Source organism: Erythrolamprus reginae, chromosome 1, assembly GCF_031021105.1.
Source record: "Erythrolamprus reginae isolate rEryReg1 chromosome 1, rEryReg1.hap1, whole genome shotgun sequence".
Taxonomy (NCBI): Eukaryota; Metazoa; Chordata; class Lepidosauria; order Squamata; family Dipsadidae; genus Erythrolamprus; species Erythrolamprus reginae.
Window position 1 is genome coordinate 131,025,091 of NC_091950.1, and position 20,789 is coordinate 131,045,879.

The window sequence follows — 20,789 nt, forward strand, 5'->3', positions numbered from 1 at the left end:
AAAATGGCAGCTCCAGGCAACTGCAGGCCAATTAACTTGCTTGCCAACAACTTTCAAATTGAACTGTAGTTGATGCAGTCCAACAGTTAGATGTAGGTTCCTTCTGCTTCAGACTGGTCTTATAGAACTGGTAGTAACATCGCTAGAACCGGCAGCAACCCAGGCCTGCCACGCCCCCAAACCAGCTCTCTTGCCGTTGCTGTAACCACTGCCATCTTGTTTGTTTGTTCTGCGCATGTGCAGAAGCTTTGTTTTAGCACTGCACATGTACAAAGTTCCCATGCAGCACGCCATTGAGCAAATAGGCAGTGAAGAAAACCAGAACCCGCTCCTGCCAACAGTACACTTAAAACAAGCCCTTTCTACATCAACAGAAAGGAAACCACCCAAACAGCAGAAGAACAAAAGATCAGCTCCTAATTGACAAGATGATTATGGAACACTGCAAGAGGAGGAAGATCAACTTGAATGGAGATTGGATTGATTACCAGAAGGCATTTGCCTCCCTGATACATGATTAGACAATAGAGTGACTAAAAGTAACAGGAAATATCAGGAGTCTTGTGCAGAGATAAATGACACAATGGAAAATACTGTTACTGGTCAATTGTAATAGCCTGGAGGAGATTAATATTAAGAAAGGAATCTTTCCAGAAGACTCACCACTATAATTCGCCATTGCACTGATTCCTTTGTCAACAATACTGAACAAGACAGGCCATGGTTCTCAAATGTCAAAGTCATCTACCAGGCTATCCTACCTTCTTTACACAATCTTTTGGGCAGGATAAATGTGCCACCCAGACCATCAACAGGGGAAAACTAGTGAACAATGGAGGAATTAAGATGTCCTATGGAAATAACAGCAAGGATCCAGATGAAGGTGATCACTACCAATATCTGGGCATTCTTCAAACTGACAATATCAAACACACTGAGGTCAAGAAGGTTAGAAGCAAATATATCATAAGAGGGAAGAGGGAATATAGTTGAAGAAATATCATTAAGGCAATTAACACCTGGGCAATTTCAGTCATTAAATACACAGCTGGAATAGTGAACTGGACTCTAGCAGAACTAAAAGCCCTGGATAGAAGACCAGAAAAATAATGACATTGAACCATGTCCTTAAATCCATGCAGCAAGGTTGACAGACTCTATTTATCAAGGAACAAAGGTGGGTGTGGACCAGGCAGTTGAAAAAGACAAAAGGGCATTGGAAGAATATCTGTAGGATGGTGAAAAAAGATGCACTGAAACTAGTACAGCATGAAGCTTAGTAAATACCAAAGAGAATAAGAGGTGGGGTTTTTTCCATCATTGCCCATATGTGTATTACATAAGATAAAATTTACTGTCCTGAGCAAATTCAGCTGTGAAAGCAATGTCAAGAAAGAGATGTTCAATATTAGAATTGAATCCAGTTACAGCTTAAAGGCTTTTTATGATCCTTGATAATAATAATCACTTAATAACAAGCAAGAAAAAACTCATCTTAGTAGCTATCTGTTGATAAGAGAAGGGTTTTTCTTATGCGTATAACAGGGTTGAAATCCACCAAATAGGTTCCCAGTAATCATTGCAAATGTATTAAAAAACACAGTAGCTCTACAGAATACACTTTTGATATCTCCATAGTTATTAGCCTAAGAGACCAAACTCCATTTGTATTCAAAGCATTCTTTTATCCATTATGCAAATCAAAACTGTACAAATAACTACTGAGAAATAAATGAGCAGTTATGGGTCAGTAGTTACATAGAAATCTTGAATTCCATCTATTGGGACAATCTTCCCTCCATTTCGGTCTAATTGAAAACTTACTGAAACTTGTTTAAGCATAAGGGCGAACTGCAGTATTTCAGTTCAAAAAATGGCATGCAAGTTAAAGATTGAATCACACTCAAGAGCATCCAAGTGAGTATTAATAACATGCTGATAAATTAAGCAACACTGTATTGGAAGAGAAATAAAGGCAAATATCCAGAAGGAAACTAGCCAAGAATGCTGAATATCAAAAGTCACTAATTCTTTAACATGAGTTTCTTTCCTTTCTTTTGAGAAAAAAGTTTTGTATAACATATGCTTGATATGGATGTCTACTTCAAAACAATGATTCTATGCATTTAATACATAAAACATACTAACAACATAATACAAAGGTAAAAACTGTAATGTAAACGTAGCAAAACCCTCCCCACACATATAACATAGGTATTCCTAGTTCTAAAATCTTTTATGTAAAAAACCATCAAAAATTACAAAGGTGCTGAAAAAAGTAACTTAAGACCAGTCCTTGCACTTACGACCATCCCAGCATACCATCACATGATCAAAATCAAAAGGACTCGGCGATCAGCATGTATTTGTATGATAGCTGCAGCATCCCAAAGTCAAGTGATCACCATTTTAGGGAAGCCAGATTTGCTTAATGGCCATAGCACAAAAGATTGTAACATTAGGTGAGACCCACTTAATGAGTGCATTGCTTAGCAACAGAAGTTTTGGTCTGAATTGACTTACATGTAACTATATACTTAAAAACAAGTGGCTCCCAATGCACAATCTGAAAAATAAATAAAACCTGGGGTCAATTAACAGCCAGACCCAATGCCTGAAGGAAAGACCAGATCTACAAGGCCCTAGAAAAAGCTCACACGATGAGCACCATCCAAATTTCAAGAATGCTGTTCTATGGGATGGACACCCTGAGAGAGGAGATACTTTAAAATATCTGTAAATACAGATAACTGTAAATATCTGTAAATACAGGCAATCTGTAAATATAAAATACAAATAATAAAATAAAATATAGGGGACCTCATGGTATTTGAGCATCTCATGGCAGCATAACAGAACACAATTAATGTTGCTAGTTTCTGGGAAGGAAGTTTAATTAGTAGATATTTTAATCTTATACATTTTAAATTTTATGTCATATATAGTGAAAAATACTCAAGAGAGTTAACTTGGTAGAATTAACAGTCCTTTATTCGGCTAGAGCTGACAGGGTTAATGCAAACGGGTTGCAGAAAAAATCGCTCTCAAGAAAGTGCCGCGGTTTGTATTTATAAGGTTCACAATGTAACAAACTCTATCTGACATGGTAACAAGTCTCCCGCCAAACGGAACAACCAATCAGGATGGCTCAGGAGGTTCCATGCAGATTCTGAACTCTGGAACCTTCTTCGTGAATATTTAACATATACAGTGTTCCCTCGATTTTCACGGGTTCGAACCGTGGTATAGACTTTCACGGGTTCGAACCGTGGTATAGACTTCGCAAAAAGTCTATACCACGGTTTTTCAAAAATATTAATTAAAAAATACTTTGCATTTTCCCCCCTATACCATGGTTTTTCCCACCCGATGATGTCATATATCATTACCAAACTTTCGTCTGCCTTTAAAAAACATTTTTAAAAATAAACTTTAATAAATAAACATGGTGAGTAATAATCTAAATGGTTGCTAAGGGAATGGGAAATTGTAATTTAGGGGTTTAAAGTGTTAAGGGATGGCTTGAGATACTGTTCATAGCCAAAAATAGTGTATTTACTTCTGCATCTCTACTTCACGGAAATTCGACTTTTGCGGGTGGTCTTGGAATGCATCCCCCGCGAAAATCGAGGTAACACTGTAGTATCCCTTTTTTAATTGTGATGCTTCTGACAGGAATAAATATGAATAAGTACACAGTAATATGTTGAGTGATAAACTGAGCATAAGAAAAGGGAAAGGGAGGAGCGAATTGGGTTATTTGAAGTTACAGCTCATGATATCCCAATGAAAGACATACCTTCAAGGTTGGTTCCCTACTCAGATGAACTCTGTTGAAACAACTCGCTTGTAGAAAGTCATATGCCCTAAATTATTGTACTCACCAGATTGAATGACTATGACAAAAGTCTAACGCGGAAATAATCTGTCGGAAGAACTTTCTGGCTTCTTTTGGCGTTAATCTTCCTTTCTTTACCAGATAATCGAAGAGCTCTCCACCTGACACGTGTTCTAGCACCAAATATCTGAAACAAGGGGGAGGGGGGAAATATATATATATATTTAAAAATATGATCATACATATGTTTGAAAACATACAGAAAAAAAAGGAATCTTCAAAATAACAAATACTTTTATTTAAACTGCAGTGCAAGAACTTTTGAAAAATGGTGCACTTGAATATTTTATCTGGGAAAGTAGCGACTAAGCTTTGGAAGATCTTTATGATTTCTGAAGTAGAGATTTATCAAACAAAATTAAATTACTTCTCCATTTCCAACATCTTTTACTGATTAATTTCCAATGCTATGAGACAAAGTCAGTGTCAAAATATAGTAGATAATCATCTAAATGCAGTATGTTTTCTCAAAAAATGTAACTAGCATGAATAAATAAATTATTTCATGATATTTGCTGCTTGATGTAAAGGACAAGAAGTTACCCACTTGACTTCAAGTATACAAAGCCAGCCTTGCAGTTGACTAACTAGCAGGCATTAAATTCTCCAGGCTAGCAGCAGATAAAATCAGAATATTTTGGTTATACAGGCCAGCCGAGAAACCATTCTGTTTGTCTTCAGCCCAACATTTGCTATCTGAAGCAGTCATGCAAGAATATAGCAAGAAACTCAACCCTATATAGCAAGAAACTCAATCCTTGTGATGCCAATTCCTAAGCAATCTTGAATGGGAATTCCTGTCCAGAGGGGCATATCATAAAATATGATTACAAGGTCTTAGATATAATCCCTTTTCTTTACATTCTCTGCAGTATAAAGCAGAACTGGATATTTATTTTATTAGATTTTTATCCCACTCTTACTTTTTCTTTAATAAATAAATCAAGGTGAGGAATGACAACAGTAAACTAGTGGGCTGGCCTGTATAACCAAAAGTTATCTGGGAGATAGTGATAACGCAATAGACTGCATATTATTGTTTATCACCTATCAAAGTCAGAAACAGTAACAAATAGAATAGAATAGATTTTTTAAAAATTGGCTATATGTAATTGGACACACAAGGAATTTGTCTTGATTGCATATGCTCTCATTGTGCCTAAAAGATATGTTCATCAAGAATCATAAGGTGCAATACTTAATAGTCTGGGTACAAATAAGCAATCAAATCATATTAGGAACCAGTCAATATAAATAGTAAGGACACAAGTAACAAAGTTACAGTCATACAGTCATTAGTGGGAGGAGATGGATGATGGGAACAATGAGAAGATTAATAGTAGTGCAGAATTAGTAAATAGTTTGACAGTGTTGAGGGAATTGTTTGTTTAGCAGAGTGATCGCATTCGGGGGAAAACTGTTCCTGTGTCTAGTTGTTCTGGTTTGCACTGCTCTATGGTGTCATTTTGAAGGTAGGAGTTGAAACGGTTTGTGTCCAGGATGTGAGGTGCCTTCTTTTTGACTCATGCAGTATATAGATCCTCAATGAAAGGCAGGTTGGTAGCAATTGTTTTTTCCTGCAGTTGTGATTATCCTCTGAAATCTGTTTTTGTCTTGTTCGGTTGCAGAACCAAACCAGACAGTTATAAAGGTGCAGATGACAGACTCAATAATTCCTCTGTAGAACTGTATCAGCAGATCATTGAGTAGTTTGAGTTTACTGAGTTGGAACAGAAAGAACATTCTTTGTTGTGTTTGTTTTATTTATTTTATTTATTTATTCATTTGTCCAATACACAAATACATAGGAAGAAAAATAGACATGTAGTAATATATATAAGGGTAAAAGTGAACTTAGAGGAGAGGATATATGAAAGAAAGAGAATATATATGATAAGTGAGAGAAAGGAAAGACAATTGGACAGGGGACGAAAGGCACACCAGTGCACTTATGTACGCCCCTTACTGGCCTCTTAGGAACCTGGAGAGGTCAATTGTGGAGAGTCTAAGGGAGAAATGTTGGGGGCTAGAGGTTGACACAATTGAGTCTGGTAATGAGTTCCACGCTTCGATAACTCGATTGCTGAAATCATATTGTTAGATGATGTTTTTGATGTTAGGTGTCCATTTTAGATCTTAGTTCTAAATTTCTTTAGAACCTAGAAATTTGAAGGTTTCTATTGTTGATACTATGTTGTCTAGTATTGTAAGAGGTGGAGGTATGGGTGGGCTTCTCCTAAAGTGTACCACCATTTCTATGGCTTTGAGTGTGTTCAGTTCCAGATTGTTCTGGTCACAGTATTATTTACTTACTGACTTACTGACTTACTGACTTACTGACTTACTGACTTACTGACTTACTGACTTACTGACTTACTTACTTACTTACTTACTTACTTACTTACTTACTTACTTACTTATTACACTTATAGGCTGCCCAATTTCTGCCGGACTTTGGGTGGCGTACTACAGGTAAACATGCACTACAAGGTTGGTTATTCAACCTCCTGTCTGTATGCAGATTCATCATTGTCTCAAATGAGGCCAATTACTGTTGTGTCATCTGCGAACTCCAGATGGATAATTAGAGATGCAGTCATTGATATATAGAGAGAAGTGGAGAGAGCACACAGCCTTGAGGGGCCCCCTGTGCTAATTGTACAACAATAACAACAACAACAACAACAACAATAATAATAATAATCAGTAGTAGTAACAACAACAACAACAACAGAGTTGGAAGGGACTTGGAGGTCTTTTAGTCCAACTCCCTGCTTAGACAGGAAACTCTACACTACTTCAGACAAATAGTTATCCAACATCTTCTTAAAATCTTCCAGTGTTGGAGCATTCACAACTTGACTAAACTAAACATACCCAGTTTCTGTAACTGTTATTCATATGTTTTAGCCTCCAGTCCCCTAATCATTTTTGTTGCTCTTCTCTGCACTTTTTCTAGCAGTTCCTTTTTTTGCCCATGTCCCATCTAAGCATCTCTAAAATCCTGATCCCCCAGCCACCCCTGTGACGTATAATTTTACTATTCAAAAAGTGAACTCCTACTCATGTGGAGGAAACTTAAATGTCCATTAACTTGGTTTAAACAAGGGTCCAACTGCTTCTATTAAAAATCAAATTGCCACCCCGTGTGGAACATAAGCCCCACATTGGAAACCACTGTTCTAGAGTCTCAACATCCTTTTTGCATTGTGGCCTTAACTTAAACTGAATGCAGTATTCCAAGTGTGGCCTTCCCAAGGCTTATAAAGTAGTATTAAGACTTCACATGATCTTGATTCTATCCCTCTGTTAATGCAGCCTAGAACTGTGTTGGCTTTTTTGGTAGCTGCTGCACACTGCTGGCTCATATTTAAATGGTTGTCCACTAGGATTCCAAGATCTCTCTCACAGTTACTACTGTTGAGCATCTGATGTGATTCCGCTTAGCTTCACTGGCTGCTTCCTGTTTGTTAGGAAGCTTATGATCACTTCTTTTTCTGTGATCACTAAGAGTTGTGAAATCAATGATATGGGGTCAGTTGTAGGAGGCTTAGCTGTTGTTGGTGTATCTGAGATGGGGGTTGTGGAGATAGGTGGCTCTGGTTTCCTTCCAAACCTGTAATAAAACAAGTTCAGGTCATCTGCCAGTTTTGATTTCCTTCAGCCTGGGAAGGATGTTTGCTGTAACCGGTGATATTTTTGAGAGTTTCCCATATTTGCTGGTTCACTTGTTGAGAACTGATTCCTAAGCTTTTCAGAGAAGCTTCTTTTTGCTGCTCTGAACTTCCTTGAAATTTCTGGTCTGATTATACAGCATTTTATCCACCTTTTCTATAGGCTTCCTCTTTAGAATGACATATGAAATGAAAGAAGATATTTTGAAAACAGGTGCTTCTGCCTTCTCAAGTGATAGAAGAAGAAGAAATAAATCATGCATTCTAGTTTAGCAACATGAGGAGAGTGGCAGATCTGTTAGTTAAACAACGCTCAAGATAGAGGAGTGGTTGCACAAAGGAGGTTATGTAAATAAGGCAACATCCCAAGTACCCTAATCCTAAATTACTAATGCACCAGAGATGCTAACAGAAACAGTGTCTTTGCTTGGAAACAATTATGTTTAAAATTGCCACTGCCAGATGGCTTTGATTAAACAGTGTTACTTTAATCCCAACTCCTGCTCAGAGCTCTTGTTGTAGGAACACAAATGTCAAACTCATTGGAATGGGAATACAACATACTTACCAAACACTCCTAGCTAGAACTATTAATTACAGGTTTATTACTTTGAACCTTGCAGTCTTTGCTGAAGACATATTTGTACACATATTTGATTAACCAAGTTGCGGAGTAGTTCCCAGTGTGGAAGGTTCCTCCTGGGTTGCTGAAATAATTACTAGCATAGCTAATTTTGATTTACTATCTCTTTAAAGACTATTCAAAAGGCACACAAATCTCATAGATATTTCTTCTTCCTCTATAGAAATTATTATACCCCCTCAAAAAGACACAAATCAAAACAAAGCACCAAGACTGCATGGTGTGAGTTGAATATTAAGTTACAGTCCCTAGGAAAAAAAGTAATGTTCCTGTGCCGTTAACAATGCTCTACTGAATGAACAAAAACACAAGGTCAATGTCGTCCCCCCAACCCAACAAATAACCCATTTTTTTTGATGGAAGATCAAAATGTCTGTCTGAACATTAATTGAAGCTCTCTTCTAGTATGAGACCCAACTTTCAATCAATGTGTGACCAGGGGTCCTCTGCAGCTGTTTCCTGTAGAAGAGCTTCTAGCTGGGGGCCTTTTATAGCCGTATAGATTCAACACAATATAGTTCTTCTTTTTGGACTGGTCTACTTTATGTGCATGAATAATAGGGAGAAAAGTGTGCTTTATCAGCCTCTTTGAAACACTCTGATAGATAAGAACATCTAAATATATTAATAGTGGAACATGTTGCCCAAGAAAGGAAAGAAAAGGAAATAAACCAAAGATGAAAGAGTATTAAAGCAAAGCATCAATGTTCTCACTCCAGAATGTTCATTAATATTCTATCACTGTGATAGCAAACCAGGGGTGGGCTACTGTCCGGACGGGGGGACGGACGCAGTGGGGTAGCAAAAATGGAGCTCCACCCCAGAACACCCAATTTGCACTAAAAGATGTTGAAAAAAATGCAGGTTGTCCTGCATAAGCCACACTCAATTTGGTAGCCCTTCACTGTAGCAAACCTACTGCACGCATAAACCTCTCTGCTGGCACATGCGCTGTTGCCCCAGGTCAGATCTCCTTGGTGTTTCTTTCATGAGTTTCTATTTCCCTGCAAACAATGAAACAGAAGCTCATGAAAGAAAAAGATCTTACCTCTTGCCAGGCAGCCGGTGTTGGGCTGCCCTACCTCCCACCGGTCAGCTGTTGTTTGGATCTCTGCTGCCCATGTTCGCGCATTCACACATGCCTTTCAGTTTGGGCACTCAGTGTCTAAAAACTTCGCCATCACAGTTCTATCATGCCCCCATGGCATAACAATAAAAACAGGGGTTACAGTTACACAACAGAAATGAATCATCTGTAATTTCTTTTAGGGTAAAGTGATTATCAGAAGCAAAAGAAGAAGAAGAAAAGGCAATAACTTCCAAAATAAAGTCAAAGGGCAACTGTCAACCTGCTCTGCCTGCTGCTGCATTCTTTGCTTGGATGTCATAGAGACCAGGGAGGGGTAAATAATAAGGGTGGTTGGGAAGTGTGCAGGAGGAGAAAGGTTTTGTTAAGTTTCGATTTCCCAGGGGTCGGCGAGACCGTTAGATGGGCAAATTCCTGAGAAGCCTGGGAGGAGCATCTTGGACCACCTGATGCGTCTGGACAATGGAGATTGGGCAGATACCCAACAGAGGGGTGGAAAGGGGTTTTTTAGTATGTGGGTTACGTGCCATTTTCTTCAGATTTTGCTTTGCTTTTGATGCTTCAAGTTCTGATTTTGATAAATTCACTTTGAACTTTAAATGAAAGGACTCTGAGTTTTATTTGTCTGAATTTTGACTGGCAGCACTTGACAATTAACCAAGCACAATCCAGATACAAGACTCCCAAAGACCTGATAACCTGATTCCCAAGATGAGATCAGAGGGCTGGAAGTGGAGATTGTCCTTAGATATTTGATCCCCCTACCCTGAGTGCAGTCTACCTGCTGCTTCCTTCTGCTCATCACTATCTTGATCTGTGTCTCTTCCTTTCTATCCCCTTCAGAGTTCTCTATTTTAAAATAGTTTTCATTAAAAAAAAGAGAAAAAGAAAAGAAAACAAGAGACAAAGAGATAGAAAAAAAGAACAGAGAATGTATATATGATGTAGATTCATCTGTAAATATGATCATGCATTGTTTTTTTTTAAAAAATGGAAAAATTTAATAAAGACATATTTTTTTTAAAAAAAGAACAGAAAACACACACATCATTCATACATGAATATATACGGAAGGGGTGTCCAATCTTCTCGGCAATTATACAAGTCTAACCAAATACAAGTAATACAAGTCTAACCAAAGTTCTCTCTCTAAGATTACATCATGATTCTTCTTTTTAAATTTATTTTTATCCTGTGCCCTTCAGAGCTCATGGTCTTGGATATCTGCCTACATTTAATGGTACTGTTACTAAGCCTCCTCCTATATTCCACCTCCATTAAGACTCCTAATCTGTTTCTAGTTCAGAAGAAACCATGACAGAGGAAAGAGGGTGTATAAGAAAATACAGTTTTTTCTACAATCTTTATGAAAAAAAAAATTACTACGCTTAGTTATTTTCTACAGAATCCTTAATCAAAAAAGGGGCCAGACCGTAGTGACATATTACAGTTATTTAATTATGTTTTTCCAATGCCATTTTATATTTATTAAATCATCTCTATTAGGTATTAAGCTCATTATTGGTACAGCATGTAAATAATTCAACACTTATATAAATTCTTATGGCAGGCATTAATTTTTAAATCCCAATTTGGTACTGAGCCAAGACCTCTTCATTTTAAAAAACTGGGGAGGGCGAGAGACTGCTTGCTTCCAACAGAAAAAAAATAAATGCATGTTTGCCTGCATTTAACCAACTGCTGTTTATGTGATGCAACCATTTAAGTTATATTCGTGCTTGGGAATTTTTCTTTCTGTTTGCAGTTTTGGCAAAATCTTTAAATATCCAAGCTACTATGAATGAAAGAGGTTTGGAATGCTCTTTTGTCTATTATTTCTAATATGTAGTCCATGTATGATTAAAAGCTGACCAGCATGATGTCTGTTACTGGATGTTCCAAGCCATTGTTTATTAGTCATTCTTTTCAGACAAGCCCATTTGCTTTGTGCTACTTGCCAATTATCTGGAGCGTCTAGCAGTCCAAATGCATTTGTGAATGTTAGTTTAAGGAACAGTTTTTTGTTGCTGTTGTTCTGTTATTGAGAGGGTTTGAGCCACACTTTACATTTAGTAGAAGTGTTTCTTTAGCTTTTGAGACAGACTCTTGGTTTTGTTTTGTTTCTTAATACAGTGATTCCCAGATCAATCCCACAGCTGATAAATGAATTGCTGTTGTGTCTTCAGGTGATTTTCTGTGTATACACACTGAATACTGCACCTGCAGTATACCTCTACTGAAATCTTTTAAAGCTGTCTGACTTTTGATGGAAATAACCCCGGTATATTCCATTCAATTCCCTTCAGTTCTTTCATCCATTCTCCTCAATTCTGAGATCTGACATGGTAGTAAATAGAAACCAAACATGTCAGCTCATAAGAAATGAGGAAGGAAGGGAGGCTTGTATAAAGTACACAGATGAGCACTCAATCTGAATTACAGATGGCCTTTTTTGTGTGTGTTTTTGGTGCTTCCCACTGATTGGAGAGTAACAAACTATATGAGAAGTGGAGAACTGATTTTAAGAAATGATTGAAGACAAGATTGCCCTATCACATAAAGCATGTTTCTGCACTCTAACACCAAACAATAATAATGGCTAAAAGGTTGAAGCTTTACATAGTTTTGGGAGCAAATGCTCTCTGATGAATGTAGTAGACAACACCAATGGCCTGGCAGAATAGCTCTGTAGACAGGAAAAGTGTTTCACCAACTTGAAAAACAAGATATATTATCCCTTTAGCAAGACATTGGGAATGTGCCTTTTCTGCTTAAACAAAAATACTGCTTTTCTTAGACTTTGTACAATTTGTATTTGTATTTGTATTTATTAGATTTGTATGCCACCCCTCTCCGAAGACTCGGGGTGGCTAACAACAATATAAAAAGACAATATAAAGAAATCTAATATTAAAAATAATCTAAAAAACCCCAATTTAAATAACCACTCATGCATACAAGCATACCATGTATAAATTCTATAAGCCTAGGGGGAAGGGAAATTTCAATTCCCCCATGCCTGACGACAGAGGTGGGTTTTAAGGAGCTTGCGAAAGGCAAGGAGGGTGGGGGCAACTCTGATATCTGGGGGGAGCTGGTTCCAGAGGGTCGGGGCCACCACAGAGAAGGCTCTTCTCTTGGGTCCCGCCAAACGATATTGATTAGTCGACGGGACCCGGAGAAGGCCAACTCTGTGGGACCTAACCGGTCGCTGGGATTTGTGCGGCAGAAGGTAGGAAGAAAAGATTCTTATTCTCACAGTTAGTAATTAGTAAATTTTGTATGCTGAGATGGTAATACTCAAAACTCTTATTTTTAGGTAAGTAAATGAAGAGCAGCAGCAGTATCCAAAATATTACTTGCTGTAATAACAGAGATAAGACCAAAGATATACACTGCTCAAAAAATAAATAAATAAAGGGAACACTTAAAAAACAATATAACTTCAAGTAAACCAAACTTCTGTGAAATCAAACTGTCCACTTAGGAAGCAACACTGATTTACAATCAATTTCACATGCTGTTGTGCAAATGAAATATTCAATGAGAATATTTCATTCATTCAGATATAGGATGTGCTATTTCAGTGTTCCCTTAATTTTTTTGAGCAGTATATTTTTTGGCTGGGGCTGGGATCATTAATGCAAAAACACTAGAAATATTTTAATTGTAAGATTCCAGAAGGTGAAATACCCTGAATGGAATATAAATGAATGTACAGCTGTTTCATGGCCTTACAGGAAATCAATGTAAGTTGATTGGAGAATCATTTATATCAGGGATGTCAAACTCATAGCATCATAGCATCATCACATGATATATGTGGACTTTTCCCCCCTTTGCTAAACTGAGTGGGTGTAGGGCCAGGATGTGACACATTCAGCCTGTGAGCTGCGAGTTTGCCACCCCTGATTTATATCAACTGTTCAGGACTGGGTTACAGATATTGGGATGGACTGCTCGTGATGCAATACAGGATATGAGATATCCCAAATTGCTTCCAGGATAAGTGGAATGGCAAGCTATAATATTCCAAAATTGAATGAGAGTGACCCCGATCTATTTTTCTTCTCCCTCTCTCCCTTTGAGTCTACCAAGACCTAGCATAGTGTTTCATTGGTTTTTCATTTTACCCTGCCCATTTAGCAACCAAACAGGAGTGATATGTAGAATCCAAGCTCAAATTAAGTTTCTGATATCAAGATAACATCTTGACAAAGCAGTTGCTGAAATCTTCTCTGAAAGAATTTGTCCATCTCTTTCAAAAGTGTAAGGCCATTGCAACAGAATGACAGGCTTGATGGCACCTGTAGTTTTGAGCATTTACTGTATTCCCAAACAACGTATTTAAAGTATAACTAGGTTTGGTTTTTTGTGAAGACTTGACCTTGGAGTAAGAATTATGCAACTTGTTCCTCTTCCAGCACACCATATAAGCTAGTGGATCATTTTTAGGAGGAAACTTATTGCTATATTTCATACAAGGCTACAGTTGTGTCTGAAGCCAGAAAATACACACAGACAAACAGCAAAAGGAGAAATACAAAAACAGACAAATAATTGAGAGGGAGAAATAAAATTTGAAGAAAAAGAAGATATAATAACATGATAACAGAAAAATCCTGCTAGAGTGGAAAATATTCTTGAGATACATGATTGAACAGTTGAGGAAAATGGGCTGATCTCTCATTAAGTGGTATACATGGAACAAAGTCCTATATCCCCATCAAAGAAACTCAAGTGAGACCACTTTAAATCTCATGTATCACTGTAAACTTTTCCATTGACTGAAATAATTAAAACATGCTGGAAGCATTCACAGAAGAAGAGTACCCTGTGTCAAATCATAATTTGGTTCATGCAGAAATGTGTATGCTCAACTGATCACTTCTATAAGCTTACTTTAGAACAATCATGCACATTTCTTTATTCATTCTTGAAGGGGATACTTAGTACAATTATTTCAAAGGATGCTATGACAGAATAAAAGAGTTTCATTCTGTCTTCAAAGGACTTTTGAAGTCTTCTAGTCCAACCCCCAGATCAGGCAGGAAATAAAATGTCAAACAAATGATTGTCTAATCTTTTCTTGACTAGAAGCAGTACTACTAAGAGGGATATCCTTACCAAATAAAACTGTTTTTCAGAAGTAGTTACAACGTGTTTCTGTGTGGGAACCCAACACTTGTTTTCTTATAGTTAGATATTTGTGGGGTCCTTGGTCTTCTCAGAGCTTGGTTATTTTTGTGTACATTATACATTTAAGTAACATAATTATAATGAATAATGAAACGTATTTAAGAAAACAATCAATCTCAGAGAGTAACAAGGAATTATCATTTCAACCCTGAGCCACAGATATTCTCATGTCTTGATTGTTTTCTTGCAGGACTCGGGGTTGAAATGAGAGGTCCTTTGTACTATCTGAGAGTGGTAGTTTTCTTAAAGTTTCATTATCCAAACTACGTAACCTCACCAAGCGCAGAGGGAACCAATGACTTAACAGTTCAATCATGAACTGCAAATATGATCAGCTATTGGTAATTAGGTCTTTATGTTTTTGTAGATTTTCATGGGTATAGGTATGTAGGTCTTGGCATATTTGGGTCTTTTCCCATGAAAGATTTGTAGAATCTTGGTGATGTTTCAACGAGGTCCCACTCGTCATCTTCAGGCTGGTGCTTTCAGCTTCGTGCTAGGGCAAACAAAATGTGGTCATAGCTCCCGTTCCTCTATAAATACTGGTATGTGTATATGGAGTGCTGGTTCAACTGCTCCTGAGTAGGCTTCAACTGCAACAACTACACAAGATGTCACCCCTTATCTGCAAACATCAACCAATCTACAAACATCAACTGCATCAACTATTCAAGGTGTTACCCATCAACTAATCAGGATGTTACAACACAGCCAACCAACCCACTTGCAGCAGTTGAACCAGCACTACACACACACACACATACACACACACACCATTATTTATAAAGGGACGGCAGCTCCAACCACGCTTTGTTTGCCCTAGCATGAAACTGAAAGCACCAGCTTTCCATAACATACTAATGAAGCCATTGTTTTTATTTACATGGCATCCCTACACAAAATAGCTGGGTTTTTGATGTAGTTCTGCCAGGGGTGGGATTCAGCCAGTTCGAACTGATATGGGGAAACAGGATGCTAATTTTACATTTGGTTTGCTAAACTGGTAGTTGCAAGGATTGGCTGGCTTCGACCTGTCTCCTTCCAGGAGTCTCCATGAAGCCCGTTTTGGAGGCCAAGTAAGTGCACAGCCTGTGTAGAGGCTCTGGGAGGGCTTCCGGACCATGGAGGAAGGGCATTTTTGCCCTCCCAGAGGCTCAAGGAAAGCCTCCGGAGCCTGAGGACAGTGAAAACACCCCCCTGCCACGGTGCAGGAGGCTTAATAAGCTACTCCCACCATGGCTACTCCCACTCAGCAACCTGGCAGAGAACCGGTTGCTAAAATGTTTGAATCCCACCCCTGTTATCTGCCAATGAATTTAGTATACCTTCTGGGCTTATATATTGCTCTAACCCTTAATATATACTGCTCAAAATAAATAAATAAAGGGAACACTCAAAGAACGCATCCTAGATCTGAATGAATGAAATATTCTCATTGAATACTTTGTTCTGTACAAACTTGAATGTGCACAACAGCATGTGAAATTCATTGTCACTCAGTGTTGCTTCCTAAGTGGACAGTTTGATTTCACAGAAGTTTGATTTACTTGGAGTTATATTGTGTTGTTTAAGTGTTCCCTTTATTTTTTTTGAGCAGTGTAGTCAATCCAACCCATTACGGGTTATACAAATGAAACCATTATGGTTTGTTAATAAGCCATGGTTATTAGTGTTATGAATGCAGCCATTATTTGGCAGCTATTCATTTCAATGCATTCAATCTGCATAATGGAACTCTGTTCTTAGAAATGATGTATGCATGCATCAGAATTATATACTGGGTTTCCCCCCCCTGAACATCATACATTTAATAAAAAAGCAGATAGAACTGACATATTATGGAAGGAAGTGGTGGAGCTTTTTTCTCCAGTCCATTTGTTTTCTATGCAAAGAGAGTTAATTGGAAAAAGCATTTAACTTGAGATTTCTGCCTTTGCAGTCTGAGTCAGCAAACCTGAGAACTGGATTCCTAATAATACATTTCTCCTCCATAAATATTGGAAAGGAATGGAAAGAAACATAGAATGATATTACTTTGGCTAAGCTAGGCAGCAATATTTTTATTTCCCCCCCCCCTTCCAGATGCATTTTTGCTCTTAGATTAACTTGGCGAAAAATGATTTGATTCATGACTACATTAGGAATCTACTCAACCAAAGCTCCTTTGTCACAAATTAAATAATAATCCCAAAGTCAAACATGATTTGTGAAATTAACATTTATCGAAGAAACACACCCCATGCTGCAACACCACCTTTGGCACCCGAAATATCAATCTTAATTCATAATATGCCTAAGAAGCCAGGCTACCAGCACTGCAATTAAGACATATAGTTTGATGGAATACTGATCGACTAACCTGAGACTAATTTGTAAAGGGGAGAAGACCACGGTGTGTTGTATTTCCTGGCAACGTCAGTATCCCCCTCTTAAAACTGAATTTTTACAAGGTATGAAATTACTGACACAGAGCTTTTTCACCCATCCACGGTCATACTCCATTACTGTATTATCCAAAACTCATTAATTGATTTATTATGTTTCCACATTACCAATCATATCAGCTTGTTTTAATAGCAAGCAATGGCCTTTAGTATAACATCGGTATAATTTTCTTTAAATTATCACCATCAATCAAATTGCAATGTTTTTATACTTTGACAATAAATATCCTTCATCTTAAGGTTGTGGGATATAGCTGTACGAGAAGCATTTTATTACCCTATCTTATTGAGAGATAAACTGAAATCTCAGCACCCCAAATCCTTAGATTTACACCACTAGTGTGCAGTGCTATCAGGTCTAATATTTTTGAAAGTGATTGATGGTTTGAAAACAATACATTTTTCAAACATAATTTGATTATTTATGGACTTTGGGGTAGTTTTTTTCACCTCTTGCTATGATTTCTGCAGGGGGGGGGGGAGGATGAAAACCACCAACGCTCTGCAGTCTGCATTGGCTGCCGATCAGTTTCCGGTCACAATTCAAAGTGTTGGTTATGACTTATAAAGCCCTACATGGCATCGGAGCAGAATATCTCCGGGACCGCCTTCTGCCACATGAATCCCAGCAACCAGTTAGGTCCCACAGAGTTGGCCTTCTCCAGGTCCCATCGACGAAACAATGTTGTCTGGCGGGACCCAGGGGAAAAGCCTTCTCTGTGGCAGCCCGACCCTCTGGAATCAACTCCCCCTGGAGATTAGGACTGCCTCCACCCTCCTTGCCTTTCACAAACTCCTGAAAACCCACCTCTGTTGTCAGGCATGGGGAAATCGATTCCCCCGGGCCGTTTCCGCTTTATGTATGGTCTGTATGATCTGTATGATTGTTTTCTATATTAAGGGTTTTTAAATTGTTTTAACCTTTGGATTTGTATTGTTTCTTGTTGTGAGCTGCTTCGAGTCCTCGGAGAGGGGCGGCATATAAATCTAATAAATAATAATAATAATAATAATAATAATAATAATAATAATTCTGAGTAACATGCCCCAAATCAGTATGGAGAAAGTCTCCCACCCCTTAAATCTAATCAGTGGGGAACAAATGTCATATATGATAATAAATCCTCAGATGACAGTGCATATACTGTCAATCTAGTCTGTTTTGTGATCCTGGGGAGGAAAAAACCCAAGAAAGTACCTTGATAATAAGCACATTTATTGTAGCATCAATCTTTGGTAAAGTAAAGCCCAATTAGTTAGAAGCACTATCTAACATTGCCAGGATGGCTCTGTAGCTGTTGTGTTGTACATGGATATGAGAAATCTTGATTCCAATCTGTGCTCAGTTGCTATGATACAGCATAATTTGCTTTTATAGGGTCAATGTGACTGTATGGCTAATTATTACGCATTTGAAAAAGACATGTTGCAAAGCATATTGGTTATGAATGAAGCAGGCCTGCTCAAAGCAGTAAAGAAGTTTTGACCAATGGAAGGTTTTAAGAAAGCTTCAAAACCTTTCTAATTGGTTACATCTCTACTTTGTTTTGCTGGCAGGCTACCACCGCTATAGAACTGCATGCTATTTGTTCAGACAGCCAGAGAACGTCTCCAAAGCAGCAGCAGCAGCAGGGAATTTCCATAGGAGACAGATACGGTACTTTGTTTTAAGAAAGGTCCCTTCTCTTACAAAAGGCCTCTTTCCAGTGCTTGGCGCAATTCTACTACAATAAGATTCCAGATCCAACTTTCATGATGTAATTAACTTGCTTTATTCAGAGAACTTTACAAAATCGGTAAAGTTGTCTTCCGTTTTAAAATTTCTTTAGAGTTTCTTCTCTTATTTTTTTCCATTAAAAAAAAACCCCATTAAGAAATAAAGATAAAAGAAAACCACCTCCCCTAATATTTGGTAATATTCAATGAGAAAGTGGTTAGAGCCTGGAGACCATGCAAGTTGTTGTTGTTGTTGTTGTTATTATTATTATTATTATTATTATTGTTATTATTATTATTATTAGATTTATTAGAGTTCACAAGGTAACAAACACAGAACATTAAATGTACATTTTAGTGCTTTTGCGTGTGTGGGAGAGCTATAAATCAGTTTCAGCTCCTGATGACTACCTAGGACAGGGGTGTCAAAGTCAAGGCCTGTGGGCACCATCTGTGGGGTGCCTAGATCTGGCCTGCAGGGCTGGCCTGGAAACAAAAAAGGAAAAGCCTGTAGAGTACAGGCTCCCCCACTCCCCTGGCTCCATTTTAGGGGGCAGGAGACCATTCAGGCCAAAAATTAGGTCTGTCTTTGCTGGCAGAGAGCTCTGAAAACAAACTAAAAACAAAACAAAAGGAGAAATATTTTCCCTTTTGGCATTTAAGCATGCAAGAAGGGATAGGAAAGGAGAAAGGGAAAGAGTAAAGGGAAAGAGTAAAGACTGAGAAGGAAAAATGGGAAGAGAGCAAAGGAAAGAAAAATAAGGAAAGAGGGGAAGGAAGAAGAAAGGGGAAAGAAGAAAAAGGGAAGGAAGGAAAGAAGGAATTTAGGTAGGAAGGAAGGAAGGTAGGTAGGTTATAATGAGAATGAGGGAGGATCTCAGGGAAGTCCTGCATTAGCACTTGGCCACCACAGGTACATCCAACGAGTCCTACGTGATGTCCACCATGGCCGTGGCCACCCTTGACCACGCCCACCATGGCTTCTACCTCCTGGCTATGTCCCATGCCCCCCTGGCCCTTCAAGGTCAAACACAACTCTGATGCGGCCCTCAATGAAATTGAGTTTGACATCCCCGGGCCTAGAATAAGCCCTATAATCAGTGAAGGGCTACCAAAATTTTTACTACCAAACTGTGGGCATGGGTTATTCAGGATGCCCTGCATTTTTTTTCAACATCTTTCAGTGCAAATTGGGTGCTCTGGGGTGGAGCTCCATTTTCGCTACCCCACTGCGTTCCCCCATGTCTGGGCAGTAGCCCACCCCTGCCTATAGTCTTCTTAGCAAAGTTTCAGAAGTGGTTTACCATTGATTCCTTCCTAGGACTGAGAAAGAATGACTGGCCTAAAGTCACCCAGCTAGCTTCATAACTAGGGCAAGACTGAAACTCTCTATCTCCTGGTTTTGAGCCTGCTGCCTTAACCAAACTGACTCTAATTCTAAACTGACATGCCAAATGTTGTGCCTTTAATGCAGTATTCTGTATTAGGAAATGCACAAACAAATGTTAAAAGGACATTTCTATTCCTTATGACTAGCACACTTTGCTATTTGCAATTTTCTCAATAAGGTTAGGAAGGAATACATCTATATATACAGCATATTAAGTTCTTAATTCTAACATTAAAATGTTTTTACTGGGTGACTACATACCATCTCTCTAGAGTTCAGTTACTCATCTCAAGATTATATAATGTTTTTACTTTTTACAGTACAGCAAATATGAAAGTATTATAATTATAAACTGTTGTACTGTGTACTGTACTGTACTTAAAAACGATCCAGGAATAGGGAGATAAGTCATTAGTGTCTATATAAGCAAAAAGGCTGAGAATTTTCCCCCCTGTTATTTTTCTGGAGTTACCTGGAGGTATCTATAAATTTTAAAAATAAATAAATACATTTTTTTCTGGTATTGGAGTTCATTGTTGAGAAGACTTTCAAGAGAGGGAAATTGAGAGAGAGAAAGAGGGAGGGGAGAGGGAGAGAGACACACACACAGAGAGAAAGAGACACAGAGAGAGAAACAAATAATGAACTGCTTCATCTTCTACAGTTAATTTTTGAATTTCTGGATCAATTTTGTTTGATAACAATTTCTTGTTCTAGCTGTATGGTTTATATGTGATC

The 20,789-nt window shown here is 38.1% G+C and overlaps 1 protein-coding gene across 7 annotated transcripts in view; it reads right to left on the reverse strand.

Moving 5' to 3' along the window:
* Positions 1–20,789, reverse strand: part of BRSK2 (BR serine/threonine kinase 2) — a 585,161-nt gene that overhangs the window by 176,488 nt on the left and 387,884 nt on the right. For all 7 annotated transcript variants that reach the window (XM_070765086.1, XM_070765110.1, XM_070765119.1 and 4 more), the window contains exon 4: positions 3,885–4,025. In XM_070765086.1, the coding sequence (XP_070621187.1) occupies positions 3,885–4,025 (141 nt within the window). The remainder of the gene's footprint in view (positions 1–3,884; positions 4,026–20,789) is intronic.